This window comes from Salvelinus fontinalis, chromosome 7 (genome assembly GCF_029448725.1).
Source record: "Salvelinus fontinalis isolate EN_2023a chromosome 7, ASM2944872v1, whole genome shotgun sequence".
NCBI lineage: Eukaryota > Metazoa > Chordata > Actinopteri > Salmoniformes > Salmonidae > Salvelinus > Salvelinus fontinalis.
The window spans coordinates 62950901-62964128 of record NC_074671.1 but is presented as its reverse complement, the minus strand read 5'-3'; the positions used below and the strand labels follow the sequence as shown (position 1 = coordinate 62964128).

Below are 13228 nucleotides of genomic sequence, written 5' to 3'. Positions count from 1 at the left end.
ACCACACGCAAACATCAGAAACATGAACGTTATAGTACCACACGCAAACATCAGAAACATGAACGTTATAGTACCACACGCAAACATCAGAAACATGAACGTTATAGTACCACACGCAAACATCAGAAACATGAACGTTATAGTACCACACGCAAACATCAGAAACATGAACGTTATAGTACCACACGCAAACATCAGAAACATGAACGTTATAGTACCACACGCAAACATCAGAAACATGAACGTTATAGTACCACACGCAAACATCAGAAACATGAACGTTATAGTACCACACGCAAACATCAGAAACATGAACGTTATAGTACCACACGCAAACATCAGAAACATGAACGTTATAGTACCACACGCAAACATCAGAAACATGAACGTTATAGTACCACACGCAAACATCAGAAACATGAACGTTATAGTACCACACGCAAACATCAGAAACATGAACGTTATAGTACCACACGCAAACATCAGAAACATGAACGTTATAGTACCACACGCAAACATCAGAAACATGAACGTTATAGTACCACACGCAAACATCAGAAACATGAACGTTATAGTACCACACGCAAACATCAGAAACATGAACGTTATAGTACCACACGCAAACATCAGAAACATGAACGTTATAGTACCACACGCAAACATCAGAAACATGAACGTTATAGTACCACACGCAAACATCAGAAACATGAACGTTATAGTACCACACGCAAACATCAGAAACATGAACGTTATAGTACCACACGCAAACATCAGAAACATGAACGTTATAGTACCACACGCAAACATCAGAAACATGAACGTTATAGTACCACACGCAAACATCAGAAACATGAACGTTATAGTACCACACGCAAACATCAGAAACATGAACGTTATAGTACCACACGCAAACATCAGAAACATGAACGTTATAGTACCACACGCAAACATCAGAAACATTAACGTTATAGTACCACACGCAAACATCAGAAACATGAACGTTATAGTACCACACGCAAACATCAGAAACATGAACGTTATAGTACCACACGCAAACATCAGAAACATGAACGTTATAGTACCACACGCAAACATCAGAAACATGAACGTTATAGTACCACACGCAAACATCAGAAACATGAACGTTATAGTACCACACGCAAACATCAGAAACATGAACGTTATAGTACCACACGCAAACATCAGAAACATGAACGTTATAGTACCACACGCAAACATCAGAAACATGAACGTTATAGTACCACACGCAAACATCAGAAACATGAACGTTATAGTACCACACGCAAACATCAGAAACATGAACGTTATAGTACCACACGCAAACATCAGAAACATGAACGTTATAGTACCACACGCAAACATCAGAAACATGAACGTTATAGTACCACACGCAAACATCAGAAACATGAACGTTATAGTACCACACGCAAACATCAGAAACATGAACGTTATAGTACCACACGCAAACATCAGAAACATGAACGTTATAGTACCACACGCAAACATCAGAAACATGAACGTTATAGTACCACACGCAAACATCAGAAACATGAACGTTATAGTACCACACGCAAACATCAGAAACATGAACGTTATAGTACCACACGCGAACATCAGAAACATGAACGTTATAGTACCACACGCAAACATCAGAAACATGAACGTTATAGTACCACACGCAAACATCAGAAACATGAACGTTATAGTACCACACGCGAACATCAGAAACATGAACGTTATAGTACCACACGCAAACATCAGAAACATGAACGTTATAGTACCACACGCAAACATCAGAAACATGAACGTTATAGTACCACACGCAAACATCAGAAACATGAACGTTATAGTACCACACGCAAACATCAGAAACATGAACGTTATAGTACCACACGCAAACATCAGAAACATGAACGTTATAGTACCACACGCAAACATCAGAAACATGAACGTTATAGTACCACACGCAAACATCAGAAACATGAACGTTATAGTACCACACGCAAACATCAGAAACATGAACGTTATAGTACCACACGCAAACATCAGAAACATGAACGTTATAGTACCACACGCAAACATCAGAAACATGAACGTTATAGTACCACACGCAAACATCAGAAACATTAACGTTATAGTACCGCACGCGAACATCAGAAACATTAACGTTATAGTACCACACGCAAACATCAGAAACATGAACGTTATAGTACCGCACGCAAACATCAGAAACACCACTCTTCGCTATTCTTTATAATGGGCACATGCCGAACATCACAAAGAGGTGAAGGTTAAACGTGATGGCTGCTGTGTTGTTTCTAGTACACCAACAGCGCCCAGAATTGCTGAGCTGGAAAGAAGGCATATCCCGATATACGATAGCTGTTCAGGTCACAACGTTACATTCAAGGACCGTTTTTCATTCAAAGACAGTTACATTTAGTCATGTGGTGAAGGTTCAACCAGTTCACGATTGTGTTATGAAGTGTAACAACTTATTAGCAAGATGCTAACGGTTTGGACGCTTTGACATTGACAGAGGAGGAATGGACGAAGCTGTACATTCTCTAATACGAATATAACAAACATTTATACCGCGAAATACAACATTTAAATGTCAGATATGTAAGCATTCTCTACTCTCTTACAAACTTCAAAAGAAGAGAGACGGCTTGAGAGAAGGTGTGTGAGTGACAGACGGACTTGCTAGCTTGGCAGGCTAGCGAAAAGATGTCCGATTGTGTGGTGCTAGAAACTTGTATTAAAAGCATATATTTTCGGGTGTTTCGGTTTTGCAAGAGCTCTACATGAATTTGAAATAACAACAAGATTAAGGTTGCAATAACTGACAGCTCACCTTAGCAACAAGCAAAACTCTTTGCAGGGTTGAAGTGATCATGTACGCCGCCATGTCTGTCCGGGTAAGGGGAGCGCAGTAGTGACGTATGACAGGGGAGTGTGCTCCGTCTTCCAATCAAATCGAGTGACCAGAAGGACGTCCGTAGAGCTTGAGGGGTTCAATGTATTTAGATTTAATGGATCATACAGTAACCTAGTTTTATAATGCAAGTCTCGTCTTACTTCTTTGTCCATCTGTTTTCTCACCTTTTCAAATGATATGAGTTGATGTTGATGTTGAATATTATCAACATAGTAGGCATTTCGAGTGGAATTTGTGGATTTTTACAGAGATACGACTAGAAGAAATCCATTATAACTATATTTTCTAAATGTAATTTTAGTGTCATACAGTAGAATACAGTCATGTACAATATCAATGTATCTTCGTTATTCTCTGGAAATGGGGAAGAAATCTATAAAAACTGAAATGATGGAATTAGGTCTATAGATGGAATTAGGTCTATGTTAGCCTATAGGCTTCTTTCCCCAACTCTTTTACCGTTCTTTCCTGTTGTGTAGTATCTCGTTATTGTCCACTGCAATGACAGGAATAAAAACAGAATACAGCAGGCCGTGTACACTCCAACCTGTAAGAAATGACTGTCGCTGTGTTAAAATAGTCATACTAACCGCACTATTTGCGATGTAAATTGAGTGTGTAGTACACGGTATGTTAGCATGGGTATTCGAACACAGCGCCAGACTTTGTTCTCCTCGCTGATTTTACTCGTGTTGTTTGTTTTTTAAATGGTCGAATTAATAAACTAAAGGGGTCTCATTTCAATTACCTTTTTTTTTTTAAACTAACATGAAATAACAAAAGAAGTTCTATTTCTCATAAACAATAGTTTGGTGGTGATCAATCCAAGTTGTCCAGCCATATTAAGGATTAAGACATTACTTTAAAAAAAACATTGGAGCTCCAAATAAATAATTAATCACTGAATTGATGATTCTGAACAGAAGACCCATGATAATTTATGCATACATGTCATTTATTATCTTACATATCATTAGGGTACATACAGAATTTAGACTTGTATAAATTCCATATCATACTTGTTGGTGCAGGGAGTCGTTCAAACTGAACTTTCTTTTAATGCAAAACATTTACAGAGAGACACGAATTTTTAAAAAGGAATTAAGACAGGCATTTTAAACATCAGATTCATTTTATTAACAAGTTTCGAAACATAATAGACTTACAGCAAAACAGCAACTTTCTTTTTATATAAATTATGTCTCAACTGGGCATCTCAAGAGGTCGTTCATGGAGGACAACGCATATTCAACCTGTTCAACTTCAACCAAAACTTGTTTCCAATAAAAAAAACACGTGCACAATTAAACTAAGGTTAACTTTGGCACTTATTTAAAATATTTCATGTTCAGTCTCAAACTCCCAATCAACTATAAACAAATAAGCGATCTCAAAATGACAGCGAATGACTGATATGAGAATCATAATACTGATAATTAAAACAACCATCGAAAGAAAGATAACGTTTGTTATTTTACATAACACATTTTCTTCTTTGGCTTCCAATGTTTTAGTGCAACGTTCTTGATTCATATTTCAATCGCGCGTAAAGCGTCCATTTAGGCCAGTCATATGCTCATTGTATGTTTTGCCGTCGTTTTCCCGTTAGTCTTGAGTGTGGTCCTCAGACATACCACTCACTGAAGTTGGACGAGAGGTTGCTGTGTCCGCTACCGAGGACCGCAGAGTCCGGGGACATGTTGCTCTGAGTCTCCGAGACAGGGGACACTAAACTCGGGGGCGTCGAGGACTCATACCCGCTGCTGGCTCCGGGCGAAGTGTCTGCTACTGACAAAGAATCATGCACCTAAAATACATAAAAACAAATCTGTCAAAAAACTCTCTCAAGGATGACTACAATTTAGGCACAAAAGTTTCCACAATTTTGTCACAGAACAAAGCTGTCCAGTATAAGTATATTTTGGCACAGAGAGAAAACTGACCTTCATATGTTTTCTCAGCGAGCTGGGGTGTGTGTAGGACTTGTCACACTTCTTGCACAGATAGGGCTTGTCAGACGTGTGAACGTGCAGGTGTTTCTTGCGGTCACTGCTGTTGGCGAAGCGTCTGTCGCAGCCGAAGAAATCACACATGAACGGTTTCTCCCCTGGAAGAGAACAGAATGAGGAGATTAGTTTAAATGTGTTTGTTGGTTTAAATACAGTCACAGTTGTTTTCAAATATCTGATACGATTTAGCTATAGGCCCTGCCGATAAAACCCAAAGCACATCGACAAATAAAAACATGGGAGAGTTATGAATCATTTTTGAAGGACACACGCAGTACACCAGCCTGGGGACACTTACCTATAAACCTTCTAAACGACCTCACTTCATACAAAAGTCAAATCAGATATCTAAAAGTAACGTTTATATCCATGAGATATTCAACCTGCAGACATCTAATCAAAATCAAATTAAACTTTATTCGTCACATACAAAAAGTGTAGACCTTACCGTGAAATGCTAACTTACAAGCCCTTAACCAACAGTGCAGTTCAAGAAGAGTTAAGAAAATATTTACCAAATAAACTAAAGTTTTAAAAAATTATAAAAAGTAACAAAACTTAACAATAATGAGGCTATATTTCGTTTTAAATTACCTGTGTGAGTTCTCTTGTGTATCTTCAAGTTCTCAGAGCGCGCAAAGACCTTGCTGCACGCGGGGAACGGGCACGCGAAAGGCTTCTCTCCAGTGTGCACCCGAATATGATTCACCAGCTTGTATTTGGCCTTGAACGATTTGTTCTCGCGCGGGCACTCTTCCCAGAAGCAGGTGTGGCTACTCTGCTCGGGCCCACCGACGTGCTCCACGGAGACGTGCGTAACCAGCTCGTGCATGGTGCCGTAGGTCTTGCCACAGCACCGGCTCGCCCCGCCGGGCTGATCCGGGTCTATCCACTTGCAGATCAACTCTTGTTTGATGCACTGCTGCCGCATGAAGCGGAAGAACGCGGCTGGGTGATGATGGTGGTGAGCTGCCATGCCCATGTTGTGACCCATGGCCCCATATTGGCCGTAAGGGTCGCTCCTTGGACCGGAAACATGGTGATACTGGTCCGCTCTCCCGAATACCTCCCCCGGTAGTCCCAACCGGCCGCCCAGCACGTTAGCAGAACCGTGAGGCTGGTCGTGCATCCCTGGAAAGAGGAGGTGTCCATGCCCGTGGCCCTGGCCCTCTACGTGTGAGTGATGGAGAGACCCAGCCATAGTCCTGAGGAGAGAGTGCTGATCGCTGGCAGAGGAAGAGTCTCCGAATCCCCGGTTACGCAGGATAAAGTCCCGTGAGGAGTTGGCGTAGGATGGGCCATACCCGGGTCCCTGGCTGGCGATGTGGACCGACTCCATAAAGCTGGGGTCTCTCTCCTGCATCTCGACTGGTGAATGCGCTGAGTGGTGCCTTTGGAACGCGCTCGCACTGACCCCTGTGCCTGATTGCTGGTGACCTCCCTCCAACAGCATCACAGCACGAGCCTGGGCTCGATGAATGGAATGATGCGCAAAGTAAATATTTGAACTGTAGGCGTGCGTAGAAAGCGGTTGAAGAAGTGTCCAAAAGCTCTAAATAAAAATATGTTTCTTTCTCAAATGAGGACTCAATATCTTCCTGCAAAACACATTCCAGATAATTCCTAAGCACCCCAAGGAGAAAAAAACTTCCCCAAACTGTGAATGGATAGTGGATAATGGATAGAGAGTCTCAACAGGAATGTGCCAGGTAATTTACCCGGGAATTAATAAAGGTCTTGTGGTATATCTTCAAAATGCTGTTTGTAAGTATGACTGTTCACTACAACGTGAAAATGCTTATCCCAGGGTCTTCAATGGGCACTTCTTACCTCCCCTTTTTACAGAACCCCGGGTGTTCACCAAACGCACTCTAATTGGCCACTGCAGCTCATCCCGATCCCAGCCATTCCACCAATTACAGGCAAGCGTCTCATGACTAATCGATGCTTGCTCCGCCCATGTTTTATTACTATGGAAAGTCTTAACGGGAAAATTACAAATTTTAGGTGAAATCTTGAAAGTGAAACGAGTCACTTCCTTTACGTTGCTTGAATGCTGAATAGTGATGGGAAAAAATAAGTATTCAGTTGTGTGGAAAGTATATATTTTCACTCACACAAGCGTTTAATACATTTTGCAAGCTAACCATATGTTATGTCAGATCAAAGCTCAAATCTGTTTTAACTGATGCACCTCAGCCATACAATTTCGTTAGGCCTAAATAAAAACCCCAAGGATATATATGTTTAAAGTGAATAAAATGGAATTACAGCAAGGAGAAGAATGACCCCAAAAAGTTCCATTCTCCATGGTTACAGTTACGCACGGGCCTACCTCTTTTGTCCCGCTGGCCACACCACAGGAGCGAGTCGAGTTCAAAGGCAGCCCTGCAGCTCTGGGGTTGGAGGGAAAACACAACCCTTCAGTCTGAGAGAATGAAGTGTCTCTGTGGAAACATAAAACATGAACCCTGTCCTGTTAGAGGCTCAGAGGAAAACACAACTAAACAGTTATAGGACCAAAATAGCATTGCAAATGTTTGAAACCCGATTCCAAATTCCCATGTTCCTTACTATCCACTGAATGTGTTAAACCATATACAGAATGAAAAGTGGATATTCTGCAAACGAAATATTTGATATTCTACTGTGAATTCAATTATGTGACAAATGCCCAAGGAAAAGTTTTATTTCTTACAATTCCACGTTTTACATTTTGTAAATATATGGTTGTGGCCACAACTATCAAATGATTTAGATAGAAAGGATTTAGTTTGTAACAAAACCAAACGTGGCAAAAGAAAACAACGTTTATTTTTGCTAATCGGGGGAGAAAAAGCCCATCAGCCAACATTGATTAAATTTGAAGTAAGCCTGGCTTCTCATGATAGGCTATAGAGGGCATTGACATTATGCATATGTGGGCCCGGCCTATAGATGCCACAGATGTTCACTTGGCGAGCGTCCTCGTGCTTACCACTGGGGGGCGCATCTCAATAATTACGATTATATTCTCATCTCCTTTCCTTCTAATCCACTGATCTGAAAAGACTGGAGTGAGGAAATAAATAACCCTCATCCGCCATATTGCTTTCTTCTGTTTTTCAGATCAGTGCCGCCTGAGCGGAGGAAGAGGTGATGAAGAGAGGACGCCATTTTACACCATTGGGATACAGTCACAGATCTGCCAGTTTTTCTTACAACTATGTGGGGACGGACCACCTGGTTCTAACCGGGTTTACGGCCAATTTACAGAATATGCCTCATGCTACTCGGTAGTCCAAAACCTGGGCGGACCGCGTTAAGATCAACGTGGTTTCCCCAAATCAGCGCGGTTTCTATCTGCAGCTGCAGGAAGCATAAAGGACAGAGAAAGGCAAGACAGCCAGCTCGAGGCCCGTCTCTACTACCATGCAGCGGCCGGGTGGTCGCCATCGCCACAATGGCCACTCTCTGCTCCGCAATAACAATTCCATGATCTCATACATCGCTTCTCCTCCACCGCGCGCTTCCTCCACGGTCGCCTATACGGAATACTCCACCAACAACAACAGGCCGATAAAGCCCGAGCTGGTCTGCAAATGGACGGACCACGAGCACCGTGACCGAACTTCAAAACAAAGGATATGCGACCAAACTTTCAGCTCCATGCACGAGCTGGTGGACCACGTAAGCACCGAGCACGTCGCTGGGCTCGAGCCCCTGAGCCATGTTTGTATGTGGGAAGAATGCCTGAGAGAAGGAAAGGCGTTTAAAGCCAAATATAAACTGATAAACCACATCAGGGTACACACTGGGGAGAAACCGTTCTCCTGCACTTTCCCAGACTGCGGGAAAGTGTTTGCTCGGTCGGAAAACCTCAAGATTCACACGCGCACGCACACAGGTATGTAGATTATGTTCCATAAAGGACACTGGGAATGCCAACAAAGAACCTACCCCTTCGTCTCCTTCATTCCATAGTGAAAGGTCATGTTATTCTACATGGCGTCATACACTAAAACTAAACAATGGGGCAACATTTCTGATTTATATACAGTAGGTTAGTCACTGCTTGCCAGACAGGCAGAGCACGTCATCGTGTTTACATGTTCCACCACAGTGCTATTCAGGAAGTAGCCTGTTTGTGGAGTAGTAGACTACACTGTGTGGTGGGGTTTGGCCATTGACAAGAAGTGAAGGACCTTTTAAAGGGACGGTCCAGGGAAGAAAGCTGTAGAAAAGGGAAATTGTTCTCCATCAGTGAAGTGACACTGTTTGACATATTTCATGCAGCTACATCAACTCAAGGCTGACAGATGGAGCATGGGACACACAGTAAGGTGTACCATGTATGTTGTGTTGAAGATGTTTAGTCCTGTGACTGATATCATGTGACATTCTATTTCTTCCCCATAACATCTTTCACCTCTTTTTCTAGGTGAGAAGCCATTTCGGTGTGAGTTCCCCGGCTGCCTGCGGAAATTTGCCAACAGCAGTGACCGTAAGAAGCACTCGCAGGTCCACACCAGCGCCAAACCGTACGACTGCAAGTCCCACGGCTGCTTCAAGTCCTACACACACCCCAGCTCCCTCCGAAAACACATGAAGATCCACCTCAACGCACTCAAGTCCTCTCCTACCTCCGAACCCATAGACCTGTCATTCACAGGGATTCTTGGGAAACGTAGTTCCCAGGATTACGTAGCTTCACGGACTAACTGCTCCTCCTCCAGGCTCTCGCTGCCTCCGGCGGTGTCCAACATGAAGGAGTGGTACGTGTGTACCAGGACCACAGGTCAGGGACAGAACTACCTCCAACTCACAGCAGACCAGATCAAGTCAGAACCGTGTAGTGGTGATGAGAAGTATTATAACACCACGTAGCAGCAGCAGAATGCATTGCATTATGGACTGTGTCAACTACAATGAATCCTAAATACATGGATAGAAGCTGGAAGAACATAACATACGTCCCGTATCAATATGGCAATTATTTAAAACACTTATTATTATTTTAACCTTTATTTAACTAGGCTAGTCAGTTAAGGACAAATTCTTATTTACAATGACGGCCTACCCCGGCCAAACCCGGCCAATTGTGCGCCGCCCTATGGGACTCCCAATCACGGCCGGATATGATACAGCCTGGATTCGAACCAGGGACTTTAGTGACGCAACTCTTGCACTGAGATGCAGTGCCTTAGACTGCTGCGCCTCTCGGGGTGATGAACATAACATACTTCCCCTGTCAATATGGAGATGGACAGATGTAATGGAGACTTAGTGAATGTCTGGGACAGTGTTCATAAAGCGTCATGTCAGAGTGCTGATCTGGGATCAGTTTAGCCTTTTAGATCATAATGAATACCAGAGAGGACAAGATCCTAGTGCTGATCTGGGATCAGGTTAGCCTTTTTAAATCATATTGACGATAGATAATACAAGGAGGACCTGATCCTGGATCAGCACTCTGAGGCGCTTTATGAGTACAGGCCCTGATGTCAGTGTATTATCTAATGAGATGCCGTAGCCGTGAAATGTATTGCCATAAGAGATTAAAGACAACATCCCTCTGATTGACACCCAGGGACCCGAATTCACAAAGCGTCTCAGAGTAGGAAAGCTGATCTAGGATTTAAAAGACAAAACTGCTTTGTAAATACGGGGCCTGATCCGAGTTAGATTCTTAAAGATATTTGAGCTGGGCTTGATTTACCTTTTGAAGTTGGCACTTTTATGATTAGTCCATTGGGTTCCTGTGTACCAGGCAAACTAAATCAAGCGCATCTCAAGTATTTGACAAATGTGATGGACTCATGTCTGGTTGTATAGCTACGCATACTGAAGCAGAGCATCAGGTGAGGTAATGTAAATGTAATGGATGTGAAATGGCTAGCTAGTTAGCGGTGGTGCGCGCTAATAGCCTTTCAATCAGTGACGTCACTTGCTCTGAGACCTTGAAGTAGTGGTTCCCCTTGCTCTGCAAGGGCCGCGGCCTTTGTGGAGCGATGGGTAACGATGCTTCGTGGGTGACTGTTGATGTGTGCAGAGGGTCCCTGGTTCGCTCCCGGGGCGAGGGGACGGACTAAAGTTATACTGTTACATAAACATAAAGGTACCTCTGAGACTAGCTACGCATACTAAAGCAGAGCGTCAGGTGCGGTAATGTAAACATAAAGGTACCTCTGAGACTGTAGCTACGCATACTAAAGCAGAGCGTCAGGTGAGGTAATGTAAACATAAAGGAACCTCTGAGACTGTAGCTACGCATACTAAAGCAGAGCGTCAGGTGAGGTAATGTAAACATAAAGGAACCTCTGAGACTGTAGCTACGCATACTAAAGCAGAGCGTCAGGTGCGGTAATGTAAACATAAAGGTACCTCTGAGACTAGCTACGCATACTAAAGCAGAGCGTCAGGTGAGGTAATGTAAACATAAAGGTACCTCTGAGACTAGCTACGCATACTAAAGCAGAGCGTCAGGTGAGGTAATGTAAACATAAAGGAACCTCTGAGACTAGCTACGCATACTAAAGCAGAGCGTCAGGTGAGGTAATGTAAACATAAAGGAACCTCTGAGACTAGCTACGCATACTAAAGCAGAGCGTCGGGTGAGGTAATGTAAACATAAAGGAACCTCTGAGACTGTAGCTACGCATACTAAAGCAGAGCGTCAGGTGAGGTAATGTAAACATAAAGGAACCTCTGAGACTGTAGCTACGCATACTAAAGCAGAGCGTCAGGTAAGGTAATGTAAACATAAAGGTACCTCTGAGACTGTAGCTACGCATACTAAAGCAGAGCGTGAGGTAATGTAACATAAAGGTACCTCTGAGACGGTTTGCTCCGTTCAATAACTGTCAGATAGAATCTCTAAAGACTACTTCCAATGGAAGAAATGGTTAACGTTCCCTTTACAGCAGTTCTGGCCCTATAGAAGCCATGTTATGATGTAGTTAATGACTTGGGTGTAAACCGTGCTGGGTTTAGTTGAATTGTGAATGTGAGAAATGTTGCCAGAACCTCATGATGAGTCACTCTGTTTACATGTGACTGTACTGATCAATGTGGCGCTCGTTGCTGTGTTGACTTACAGTGACGAGGTTTATTATATTTTTGGAACATTTTATTGTGTTTTACATCTATTTTCTCAGCCTTTCATAGTGCCTCATTAAACCCTATTCCTACATTGATATGTCTATTGTTTAGCTGTTAATTACCACACAACAGATTCATCCTATATCTATGCTAATATGCTAATAACAGCCCATTTCAGTCAGACAAATATGTTTTCTATGTGGTCAAAGTGAATAGAATCTGTGTGTATAAATAAATAATAAATACTCATAATTTCCCCCAGAAGTAACAAGTTGTCATTGCTTGTTTTAAAGCAGTATTGACAAAGGAATCATATTGACTATATAAGGGTCCTCATCATTTGTTCTGGGAAGCACTATGAATGACCTTTCTCTGTTTCTATTCACTTTGAAAGTTGAAAATGCTACTTTCTCGTTTGCATTGTATACAGGAAGTGCCTTTGTGAATGGTAGGAATCAACCAGATAAAGAGACTTGAGTAAAATAGTCAAACCTGACAGACAAACTTCAGCCGGTTGCAAGGCGTGTGTGGACCACAAGGCAGCTGCCAGTGAATGAGTAAGAGGGGGCTTTTAAAGTGGACCCTACCGGGGGAATACCGTTCTGTTGTCCTAACAACACTGCTGAGCTGAGAAGACTTGTCTTATGTGGCTGAGTTGGACGCTGACTGCAAATAAAGTGACATTCTTAGACCCGGTGACGCCACTCTGTCTCAGTGGACATAGTCTGGATCCTAAATCATACCTTCTCTATACAGCCCATAGGAGTGGTCGAAAGTAGTGTACAATATAGGGGGCCATCTGAGATGAGCCTACAATGTGTGAAATAAAAAATAGCATGGCCTTTAGTCCCCTATCCATTCTCCATCAAATAGCATGGCCTTTAGTCCTCTATCCATTCTCCATCAAATAGCATGGCCTTTAGTCCCCTATCCATTCTCCATCAAATAGCATGGCCTTTAGTCCCCTATCCATTCTCCATCAAATAGCATGGCCTTTAGTCCTCTATCCATTCTCCATCAAATAGCATGGCCTTTAGTCCCCTATCCATTCTCCATCAAATAGCATGGCCTTTAGTCCCCTATCCATTCTCCATCAAATAGCATGGCCTTTAGTCCTCTATCCATTCTCCATCAAATAGCATGGCCTTTAGTCCTCTATCCATTCTCCATCAAATAG

At 42.7% G+C, this 13228-nt stretch overlaps 3 protein-coding genes across 3 annotated transcripts in view; 1 reads left to right on the top strand and 2 right to left on the bottom strand.

The window, feature by feature from the left end:
* The window catches only part of pcca (propionyl-CoA carboxylase subunit alpha), a 71396-nt gene extending 68412 nt beyond the window's left edge, over positions 1-2984 (bottom strand). Inside the window, exon 1 of the mRNA XM_055930296.1 lies at positions 2879-2984. Coding sequence (XP_055786271.1) covers positions 2879-2932 — 54 coding nt within the window. The 5' untranslated portion in view covers positions 2933-2984. The remainder of the gene's footprint in view (positions 1-2878) is intronic.
* Positions 2985-4075: 1091 nt separating this feature from the next.
* Positions 4076-7300, bottom strand: LOC129859993 (zinc finger protein ZIC 2-like). Its single transcript, XM_055930298.1, has 3 exons — positions 5566-7300; positions 4906-5069; positions 4076-4769 (listed from the first exon to the last, which is right to left on the bottom strand). The coding sequence occupies exons 1-3, from the start codon at positions 6422-6424 to the stop codon at positions 4587-4589; spliced, it is 1206 nt and encodes a 401-aa protein (XP_055786273.1). The 5' UTR covers positions 6425-7300; the 3' UTR covers positions 4076-4586.
* A 617-nt stretch (positions 7301-7917) lies between these two features.
* LOC129859994 (zinc finger protein ZIC 5-like) lies at positions 7918-12315 on the top strand. Its single transcript, XM_055930299.1, has 2 exons — positions 7918-8857; positions 9392-12315. The coding sequence occupies exons 1-2, from the start codon at positions 8383-8385 to the stop codon at positions 9835-9837; spliced, it is 921 nt and encodes a 306-aa protein (XP_055786274.1). The 5' UTR covers positions 7918-8382; the 3' UTR covers positions 9838-12315.
* Positions 12316-13228: the final 913 nt, after the last annotated feature.